Here is an 11,554-nt window from a genome sequence, read left to right on the forward strand (position 1 = left end):
TTAAAGCATAATTAGTGGCACTTGTTAAATTCAGAAATGGACCAAGAAGGACTGCGGAGACTTCCCCCACTACCTCACTCCCGCTGGCAAACAGTCTTCACGGTGCCAGAGAAGCCTCCTAACACCAGGCATGGCATTTTCCAGCAGGTATCCACACAAATATTAATAACGTGTTTCAGGATAGCAACCCCAAAGGTGGAGACTGACCTCCTGAGGCAGCTCCAGCTTGGAGCGGTCGGTTCCCTCCTTGGACTGCAGCCCCATCAGGTAGGGAACGGGAGCGTCCAGAAAATGCAGGAGAGAGGCAGGAAGGATGGGGACATACACGTGCTGCCACTGAAATGGGAAGAGCAGCGTCGTGATCCCCTCCGCCACCGTCATCAGACGCTGGTAATCTAAACAGTGAGAGAAAGAGATGGACAGTGAGCTATCTTTCTGTGTTTTGCTTTTGAAATCTGGCTGGCAAGCACAGCAGCGACAAAACAAGGCAGAAACCATGTTTATATGGCAAGATGTTCTTCTGAAAATAAGACAGTACTTAAAAGCCTTAAACATTATTTAATTCGTCAAAACTCATTACCCCCAGGAAGAAACTGCTGAACATAAATATTCAGATCTTATCTAGATGTATTCCATCATTAAATTAATGTATTAAAAGTATACCAAAAGTCCTCTCTAACGTACAGGATAATAATACTCTGATTCTATAAAAAGCATGTATTTTTACAAGGGAAAAAGGAGGAGAAAGAAGCGAACTTCAAGGAAAACATTCCAGTAAGACTTTCTTGCTTGCTCCTGCCTGCCTGCTTCTGCTACTACTTCTAAGGCTGACTGTATTTTCCCAGAGACTCACCTTGGTCACAAACCAGCAGAAGTTTATAGTCCCTAAGTGTTTAACAGCATTTTTTTAAAGTAAAATCCAAACAGAAGCCTATCAGAAATTTAGTTCTCAAAGATATTATGTATAGTTGGCATATATATATTGCATTGTTTTCCCAAATTTGTACTTAATCCACTAATGTATTGCTTTGCAATGTTTTGGTTCAAGTAAACACATTTTTTTAAATCGAAATTTAATTTGATCCAGCTGAGCTGCAAGACTATTTCAGAATTTGGACAAGAGCAAATTATTTCTCAAATATCCAGCTGGCATGGTGCAATACCACAACCTATTTATTAATATAAATGAGGGAAGCTGAATTTGAGAACACAGTTTAAAAATAAATAAATAAATCACATGTTGGTGTTAAAGCCATCCTTACAGCAAATCTCAAACCGCAGACAATTCATCAGGAAAGAGGTAAAGACCCTTGGGTCTTGTAAGCTGCTGGTGAACATGAAACCAGATGGTTGCTTCTAGTCCGTATTAAAGCAGCTTCTGCATCACACAGGCAAGCAGGCAAGTTGGTTCTGATTCCCGTCCTGGGGCTCTGCCACTTGTGGAAGCTGCTCTGTTATTTGCAAAAGGGGTTGTTCCCCCCAGCTTCAGCGCATGGGTACGTCACCAGTAACCGGCAAGAGCGGCAGAAGCGATGGCTCCCCTATGACTGCATCCAAACCCAGTTCTCATCAGTGCCAGGCATGTCTCACGAGCTTCGGCTTGAGCAACCAAAAAGATTTTCAACCTCACCGAGACCAGACCCCTGGTAACACTTGGGTCATTGCCCATCTCTCCTAGCCCCTCTGCCCCACTCTGTGAAATTAAAGGTACATGTATGAACGTTCTGGTTTTGAGTTGGGCAAGAAGGCTTTTTTTCCTGTAGCCCCCTTGGCTGCTTTCACATGGATAGGGACCTAGCCTGGCCCTTCCCGTTTGCTGAATGGACCAGCCTGATACCCTGGCAGACACCAGTGACAGCAAAAGCTCTGTCACCTGACACTGCTCAGCTATTAGGAGGTCACTGGGAGGATGCACTTGAATAAATATGTAAATCAAAACAACAAATTGCATAACCCACTCTCCTGCTTTCTAGCACCTCTCTGTGGAAAACCCGCCTCGATCTGCAGAAGGTCAGCTGGCAGGGCAAAAACATTTTTCATCTTGTCTTACTAATAGCTAGTCATTCAATCTTCAAAATGATTTTCATGCATACCAGTCAGTCTCAAGGTTACACCTCAAAACCATTCCTAGCTACAGATCAGCCATTTATGAATCTCTCCCTATGCAATGGTCTATAATTATACACGTCCATTGGCTTGTCTTGTTGAGGAGCACTTACACAGAATGAACTTACAACATCTACCGGTGAAGTTTAGGCGTCTCGCTTTATAACTCTGAAAGCTTTAAAGGTTAAAAAAGAAAAAAAAAAATCAAATACAGAAAGTAGCATGTCTTAGTGTGCACAAGACTATTTCAAAGTCTGTTCTGATCTACATAGTCATGTAAAATAACAGGTCTTCACAGCAAAGTTGCAAGTATCTTTCTGGATAAAGCTGTTCAGCTCTGGAAATGTGGGCTCACCCTTCTTTGATGCTACTGATAATATTTAACATAGTCACTAGCACAAGTTTCATAACCAACTTACTATGAGGAAAGCTGTTTTAAAAAAAAAACCAAACTAGCGATGACCAAATCATTAGGCTAATTGTTACCATTTAGCAATGTTTGTCAGCAATTAGCAGAGATAAAAACAACTCTGTACCCAGCAGATTTCACCAAAGAGAAGGAAGTTCCCAGGTTCCTCCAGAAAAATAATTTAAAATAAAACATCTGGCAATGGTTCTTTTGATATCTGTTTAATGAAATAAGAAACTCTAGCTACTTTGTATTTACTTTCAAGCCTGTACAAGGTTAGACACCTATCCTGTAAGGCATAGTCTTTTCTGATGGAGAGATTCTTGTACTTATCAGCATTTGAGGGAAGCTTACGTGGTTACTGAGGACAACCTGGGAACAAGGGACTCTTACGTTTCCCCAAACCAGAGAGAGAAAAAGGGGCAGCAGAAGAGAAAAAAAAAAAAAACAACAGGGAAGGAGGGAAAGAATGGAAATGGATGGAAAACCCAGGGTTAGTACAGACCGTGTGTGCTTGCATCAAGGGGGACAGCATTTCCAGATCCTATCCCACCATCACTACTGGACTTTGACAACAATCTCCAACTGCAACCCAAGTTTTGCCTGTCATTTTATGAATGAGAGGCCCAGGTAGGAAAACTACTCTCTGATCCTACTCCAGCCCCCTTTAGAGAATAGAGGATTAGATAGTATTCACTAGTTTAGGATGCATCTTTTGAGAAAGGCCTGTTTGTTGAGCAGAGCGAGGACTCAACAGCCTTGCTTCCCGTCCATCTGACATCAAGAAACATCCGGAAAAAGATACAAAAAGTAAAACCACTGTCTGGGTAATATCCACAGGAGGTCACGAACTCAGTGTGATGAATGGCTCAAAGCAATGCAATTTCCTGAGATCAGTGAAATAAATCCCTCCCTCTTCTCGGGGCTCACCCACCTCATGCAGCACAGGACACGCTGGATGCCGTGAAAGGCCCTGTGAAGCCAACCAGGCTACTACCGGCTGCTTAAGTGCATGAGAAGAAGGTCAAAGGCCACGGTCATGGCCCCCAGCAGCAGCTGCTGCCACCAGAGCAAAGATTTGATCCGTGTGAAATCATCCCTGGGTACAGAAATAAGTAGTGGACAGTGGAGACCTAAGCTTGGGGCTTCCTCCCCTTCTCTTTGCTGCACAGCTCAGGACAGCGGAGAAGGACCCAGAAGGTCTGGAGACTCACCAAATGGCCCAAATGCCAGACGTGTTTCTCAGCAGTGTGCAGATAGACTTTTAGCTTTAAATTTCTCTTCTCCTGGATCTCCTTTCCATCTGATTGTTCCACCTCTCTTACTTGCATTGCTATATCCCTCTTTTCCTTTCAGTTTTCATTTCTCCCCACTCCCAAAGTGACGATAGCTTATACCACAGTATTTATTTTGCTTGGGTGCTATACTTGCATCCCTTGCCCTGCCTTCTTGGGACAGGGAACTATCCTGCCTTCTCCAGGACAGGCAACATCATCACACACAGCCCCTACAGCAAGTTCTTTGTGTTCAGAGTTAAATCTCTAATTTTTACACTGGACATTTTCCAACAGAAACTGCTCAGGGAGGGTAATCCCAAGGCAAAGTGGCCCCTATGGTTTCGATTGCAACTTGCTGCCTCCTGACAACTGCTTAGCTGGATTTGGCACGGGTCTGTCTCTCACAATTAACCTTCTCCCTAAGTGAAGAAGAGGGCAACAGAGTTGAGTTTGAAGACTCTGGATCCAACCCCTTGTTCTGGCAGCATCTGCCAGGTGCCCTTGGCCAAGTCCCTGCACCTCACATCCCTGTGTAGGACCAGTAACCGCAGTGGGGACCCGCTCTGCCGAGGGTCAGCAATTCTGCTGCACGAGCGCCACGTTTCAACCATGCTTTACAAAGGTCTGGAAATATTCACGTCGCTCACAAGGTACAACGAAATGCTTGAAATGCAAACCCTGAGAGATTCCTGTATAATTATGAATCACTGTTTTGTGCTAGAGATGGCAATGGTTTCAGCATCTGAACATCAACTCACTATAAACGTTTTTCTGAAAGAGGACAAAATTTGACAAATATTTGTCTTGATGTTGATTCTCCATAAAAACAGTAGCAGGACAATAACCAACCAGCATGGTATTACAACAGATACTGTGCATGCAGAAATATCTATCCCAAAGAGCTTAAAAGTCCAAATACAGGCAGCGACTGAGAAGGCAAAACAAAATAATCCTTCTCCCTTCATTTTTCAGATTGCGTGTAGCAGCTCTGAGAAGGCAAAGCTCAACATAAAAATTGCTTTTCCTGCTACAAAGGAGTCCCATATCTCATAATCCTTCACATGCTGTAGCAAAGCAAAGCCAAGATACTTTGAGAGGGGAAAGGGACATCTATGTTACCCCTGCCCAGAACAGCTAAGACCTCCCTTGTTCAGTTGCTACCTCCAAACCAGGTTCAAATCTTCGGTCGTAATCAAACAGAAGAGAATTCCAGCTGGGACCGTCTCAGCAAATGCCCAACCACAGGATTTTGGAGTCTAAGGCGTGTGTAAGAGCACACGCACTCTCATTCAAACCAGGAACGGCATTCTTGCTGTGATCAGTACAGTGTTGTTCCAGTTCCAACACACCCAAGCTTCCCGATGAAAGAACAATTTGGCAGTTTTCCAACGGAACTCTCTGCTCCAGTAACCTGCCCAAGGTGAGGTAGAAAGCCTACCGCAGAGCGGAAGTCTCACCCTGGTACAATGCTTTAAAAATAGACCATCCTTCCTCTTTCTTTTCCTTTTCAAGTCCTGCTTTACAGACAGTTTGAAAGCACTTGGAAGCACTTGAAAAGATGGGTTACCTGGACACCACTCCCTTTCCTCTACTGCTTTTTGAACATGCATAAAGCATAACGGCAGCTTTGCAAAGCCACTTATTTAAATACGTATCCTGGCGGATGATGATCAGATGATGTTCTCAAAGCGTACCTTATCAAAAGGAACAGAATGATTCTACGCAATAGTTTTAAACACCTGAACAAGCTTTAAAACATTCTTGTGACTAATAGCTTTTCCACATGCCACCTCTTCAGTCAAAGTATTATAAGCAATTGCTGTTCAACTGCTACTTTTTGTAACAAGATGCAGATTAGCTGAGCCAGGTATATTGGAAAAACTGGAAAATAAGAAGCAGTATTTTGCTTTGAGCTCGGAGCATCGGTCAGGAGCAGCACATGACAGTTACGAGACCTGTCTAGTGGCTCGGTACCTTCAGATCTGTAATGTTTATATATAGCATTCTGCAGATGAAAAAGGAAATCTGAAATTCACATCTGAGACAAAAATTGTTTATGAAAGCAAAGGTTTTCAAATCAGCTCTCAACAGCTCCACAGAAGCAAAGCATCTAAGTCTCACAGACTTCAAAGCGCCCTGGAAGCTTCCATCTTTCATCTGGATTGTGCACCAGCAGCTGCGATGACTGACAAACCAGACCAGGTGATTTTCAAGAGATATTCAGATAAAATGCACAAAAATGCTTCAGGAAATGTTTATTTGCCATAGAAATCACCTTGCACCAGTGCTGCCTTCAGGACACTCGGACAGGTTGGTGATGCAGGGCTGTAACCAGCAGACCGTCCTGAGGACCGACCCGCAGCATCTCAACACCCTTTATCCCTGACAGAAGAGGGGATTTACCAGCAAGCAACACAGCACATGAATGACAAGATAAAAGCAGAGCAGCAATTTATGCAAATCTGCAAACACATATTTTCTGAAACAGGGTGATCAAGACTAGCTGACATCTAATTGCCTGAACTCAGAATGAGCCTCTCAGCCTGGGGGTCAGCTCTGCCCCAAGGGAATCATCCCGAGGCCGATATTCACCGAGGCCAAGTCTTCCCATTTTCCCTTGTTGGCAAACACTTAATGGAAAAAAAAAAAAAAAAAATCACTTCCACTTCAATAAATTTCCATTTATATGATTTACCCGTGTTGCAGCCTGCCATCGGTGGTTCAGCATAAATTAGTTTATGATTAAGAGCCACCTTAAGAATTAATTCACAGGAAAGCCTGAATTCGCTCCCATTACTGGCATGGTGAAGCCTCCAAGAGCAGGGCAAAAGTCTGGGACAAGCTGACGAGGCGGCAGCAGGACACATGAAGAAGCACCGGACGACACGGGGAGCCCCTTGCCCATCCCCGGCAGGCAGCGGCTCTGGGCCAGGGCAGCAGGGCACAGGCTCTAGCAGGCAACAACTTTGCTCAAGACCTTTTCTGACCGCCATGTTATTTACCTGGCATTTGCCACAGCTGGAATGCAAAGGCCTAATTTAACTTCTCCCTGCCCCATTTTTAAAAGGTAAAGGTGTTTTAGAGTGGAAAAATCATAAGATCCTACTAAAAAAAGGTGGAGGGGGGATGGAGTATGTGTGTGCAAAGTGATAAGAGCTGTTGCCAAGTCTTCCTCCATACTATTAGTACAAACAGGAGTGGGGATGTGGCACAGACCTGTACTAGCTCCTTCTCCTTGTCTCCAGCTGCTTTAAAAAACTTGACTTTTTGGGCTGTGTTGACTTCAACTAACAAAGTTGAGCAACTTTTAATTAAAAAATGGTTTTGTCTTTCCACCTAAGTTAAAAACCAAGAGGATACTTGATTCTTTTTTTATCCTGTCCAATTACTTGTCTCCTTTCCAGGGGAACACGGACCACAGTCTCCTCTGACGGTGGTGCTGTGGGGGCCCTAAACTAAACTCGGGTCTCTATCACAGCACAGACACATTTTGTCCCCATGTAAATTGTTCACCATTACCTCTGCAACAGTTTCCCATTGGTTTTAATGAGTACCCGTGTGGAGTGCAACTATCAAAATAATGAGCAGAGGAGAGCAAGGATTTTCTATGTAACTATTTGGTGCAAAAAAATGCTTTAAATGGCAAACACATCATGCATGTATTTGTTTTAAAAACTCTCCCCTGAAACAGACTTTGTAAGAAAGATCTTTCAGACACCACCTTTTTCTAGGTGATGGCAATCTATATATGCATAGTCATTTGTATTATAATTTCTAAAACTGGGGGGAAAAAAAAAGCAGAATATCTCAATCTTTGAGGAGCAATTACTCAAGCCCTTTGAAAAACAACTTGGGAAATGCTCAAAATTAGAATGAGTAGAAATAGCCTAAGCTCTAAGAAGTTTATCTTCGTCTCATCCACACATTCCCTCTCATGTTTAAATCCCTAAAAAGGCAGACACACAAAATGGATTGCCAAGGTTTCCACAGAGCCACAGTTTAATTCATCTCTCTCCAGCAGACATTTCACACCAGTGGCATTTTGTTACTGATCCTTGGGAAACTGTAGCAGCTATTGCAGCGTGTTATTAACCTGGACACTGCTGGAAGGCTGGATGTTCACAATACCCTTACATCTCCACGGTCACACGGGAGAGCTGTGCTCTGAGAAAAAAAATAAAGGCCACTTGCAAGAGTATTACTTTCTATGACCGAATAAACTGTAATAAAACTACAACAGCAAGTCTGTTTCATAAATGAAAGTCTGTAAGCCCCAAGCTTACACAACATTAGATGTGTGCTACACCGTGCACCTTGCTTAGTGATAACGACTCGGTATCAGTTTTTTCTGCTTCCTTGGTAGTCTCGTAGTTCTTACGTCCTTCCTTTGAAAGTCACAGGAATACATCATAATCCAAGCTTTGATTTTTAGAGGATGAAGTTTATAAGGCTGCAATCCAAAGACTCCACTCTGAAGAACTGCGAGGAAAAAATATCTAATCCCTCCCTTTGATTTTCAAAGCCCCATTGTTAAAATTTGGCCCTATTTAAACTTAAAAGTATTCTCCATGTGCAGGAAGGTGTAACCTGAAGCCACAGGAGTTCTGTGTCTGGCGCTTTCATGTACAGCTTTCCATATCACCTCTGCTGGCCAAAGTCAGCACTTAGAGCAGTCTGTCACATCTACCCACTAACAGGGATTTTGGTTAACTCTCTGGAAGTCCACACTGTCTCCATTAACAGTAACGTCTTTTCAGTCTTGCCATTTAGGCACAAGCACAGGTCTCTGCCAGTAACCTGGCTATCCTCACCTTCTTCTGCGTTTTGCCCTAACGCTGCCACCGCACCCTTTGCTGCTCCCAAGCTGCACAGATGTTTCACGCCTTCAGAATGAAGTGCTTTGGTCATAGCGGCTTTTGGCCCAAAGGACATGATTATCCACACCAGCAGTTCCCAAACTATGGTTTGTAAAGCCACAGCAACAGCTCCTTAGCACCAGGCTGCTTTAAAGTTTAAACTGTAAACTTGAGAGAAATTGAGGATTAAGGTAGTTGCCTGCAGTCCAAAACGTTTGGGAATGAAAGAGCTTAAAAAAATGAGCTCAAAAAATGAGCTCATCATTCTTTTACATCAATCTCTCCACCCTTCTGCTGGACCACCACAGCTGCAAAGTGAAGTTACAGTCCGCTACGATCCCTTCATTTTCCCAAGAGATGGGATACCACTCACCCGTAAAACACCATCAGCAGAGCAACTAGATACCCAAAGTTGACAGCAGCAGCTACCAATTGGTCCTGTCCCCACCGCAGAGCTGTGCCAGACATTCTCGTGTCGTGCTGTGAACATGTCCAGGGCAAGCTGGGCAATGTCACCCAACACCCTCACCTCTTCATTTAGTCAGATGTTTTTGTTCAGGCTGCCGAAAATATTATGCCTCAACTCCAGGGTTAAAAATAAACTTTTTCATCATTGACTCCTAGTTGACTAGAGAAAAACCACTCCAGGAAAGCCAACACAGTCCCTGTGCTACCTTCGTGCCAGCCCTTCGCTGCTGGTATCACCAGCTCTGTCAGTAGCCAGGTGCACCTCCACTTGACCGCCATCCTTTCTGCAGGCAGCCCACTGCCCATGCTTGCCTATAAAGCTCTTTGACCAGTTGTTCCCAGTGTTTGCAATTTTCATATCCCTCCTGCTCTTTCTTGGCCTCAAAAGGTAACCTGCCTTTAGTGGACAAATGTTTAGTGAGAAGTTTAAGGTTCTCAGCAGACAGCCAGCAGGCTCGTTGCATGGTCAGGGCTGTGCAACAACTTATATTTTCACTCAATTTTCCAAAAGAAGTCTTTATTCTTTAAAAAGGGGAACAATTTTTTTTGGCAAGCTTGTATGAAAGTCTTCCTTCCAACAGGGCTAGGAAAAACACAAATAAGTCAGCTTACTTTTCCCACATATGTTTTTAGCAGCTCTCTCACTAAAATAGTTTGGCGTAGGTCTTGGTCCAATGCTGTGATTTCTTGAGTATTGTAGCATTTCAGTGAATGCTGACTTTGGGTGAGTAATGCTGTCTTGCTCAAAATTGCCCCATCTTCTGCTAATCTTTTGTTGAGTTTGCTAAGGTTGCAGCAAGACCAGGCCACTGGAAACACATCCCAACAAGTCCCCCCTCTTTAAAGAAGGAAGGGGAAGAAGGACAAATTTGCAAAATCACCCTCTCATTCGTTACTTTGGAACATGCTGTACATAAGCCAAAAACCTCTTTTCATCTTTTGCCTTGAAAGAGCTTGCAGTTAAGAAAGCGTTTCCCCCTGATGGATCTCAAAGCTTAGAAAGGAGATTTCAGTAGTATCTTCCCTCTTTCAGGAATTGCAAGGCTGACATCTAAAAAAAGCTGCAGTGCACAATTAGCCAAGCACTCTGTTATCAGGATATGCCAAAATTCAGGCTTTGCACTTGACCTTCACTCCGCATTCCGCACCTCTGGGAACCAGCATTACGATGCTATTTACATAATCACGGTATTTCCCTAATAAAACTGTACGCTTTTCCCCATGCGCCATCAAGTTGTGTCTATATTAAATAGGGAAGTAAAGGTCATGTCAAGGACATCCCTAGATTTGCCAGTAATAAAGCGGGGGGGGGGGGGAATCTGAATTTTGGAGGGTGGAGAGGATTAATTCTCACTATCTCATTTTTCTTTAAAAAACAAAACCCACAGTGAAAACAAACAAAACAAGTAAACCTTTAAATGATAGCTGGTAATTGGAAGAAAACCACTGATTTATCTAATTTCTGGTGGCACTGAAAATGGAGTCAAAATTATTTAGTGGATATTTTGTATCTGTCCCAAGGACTATTAGAAAAGTCATGCATATGCAGGTTGCTCACCATCTGCACAAAATATTACTAAAATGTAATCTGACAAGCAGATTTTTCCTAATGCTACTAGCTTACAGTGAAAAAAAAAAAAAAAAAAAAAAAACACCTCAGTTTTCAGTGAGTCCATAGGCAGGGTTCAGGGTGGGAATGACAACCAGGGATGGGGAGACATTTCAGTGGCATTGCTGCTTAATGTTGAACCCTGGTGTCAAGTGGAAAAGGCAGGACGATTCAAACTGAGGAAGAAAGGGGTAAGCACACACACACACAGAGAAGCAGAAGGGAGGGGAAAAGCAACCTAATCAAAACTAACAGCAGGATTTCTGCTCACACTTCAAACTGAGAGCAGCTGAAGCCCTTCATTTTCAGTTCTTGAAAGCAAACCCCTGGAGTCCATGTGGAGAAGTATTCCGCAAAGAACTGGGAATCCTTTGAATTTGCAGAAGAACTATCCTCCTTCCACCTCCCTGAACATTTTTCCCCATTCTCAGTCATTTATTCATTAGTGTTACTATTACACCCTTACTGACCTTTTCTTTTATATGACAAACCCAAGCATTCACTTTTGGAGCCTGAAGGTTCATTACCTGTACTCATTTTAGATGACTTCCCATCCTCTCTCTCCTCTTCATTTCAAGCTGCCTATTGCTTGAACCACTTCTCTTGGGAAGTCTAGGTATTCGGCATCTTTTCTTCTTTTTGTTAAAAGGCGTGCGTACCTCCTGGCTTTATGTTGTTCATTCTAGTCTGATGACCCCCCATCCCCACCCCAGCTTTTTCCCTGAGGCACATTTTACTAATTTAGGGTCAGCATCACAGAAGCCATTTGGGAACCCAGATAATACAGACAGGCATCCAGTGACTTAAGAGAAACCTCCAAAAAGTCTAG

At 43.4% G+C, this 11,554-nt stretch overlaps 1 protein-coding gene across 1 annotated transcript in view; it reads right to left on the minus strand.

Annotated features, from left to right (window-relative positions):
- The window catches only part of DENND5B (DENN domain containing 5B), a 69,792-nt gene that overhangs the window by 43,273 nt on the left and 14,965 nt on the right, over positions 1 to 11,554 (minus strand). The window contains exon 5 of the mRNA XM_035889059.1: positions 208 to 395. Coding sequence (XP_035744952.1) covers positions 208 to 395 — 188 coding nt within the window. The remainder of the gene's footprint in view (positions 1 to 207; positions 396 to 11,554) is intronic.

This window comes from Egretta garzetta, unplaced genomic scaffold, assembly GCF_000687185.1.
Source record: "Egretta garzetta isolate BGI_Z169 unplaced genomic scaffold, ASM68718v1 scaffold352, whole genome shotgun sequence".
Classification (NCBI taxonomy): Eukaryota; Metazoa; Chordata; class Aves; order Pelecaniformes; family Ardeidae; genus Egretta; species Egretta garzetta.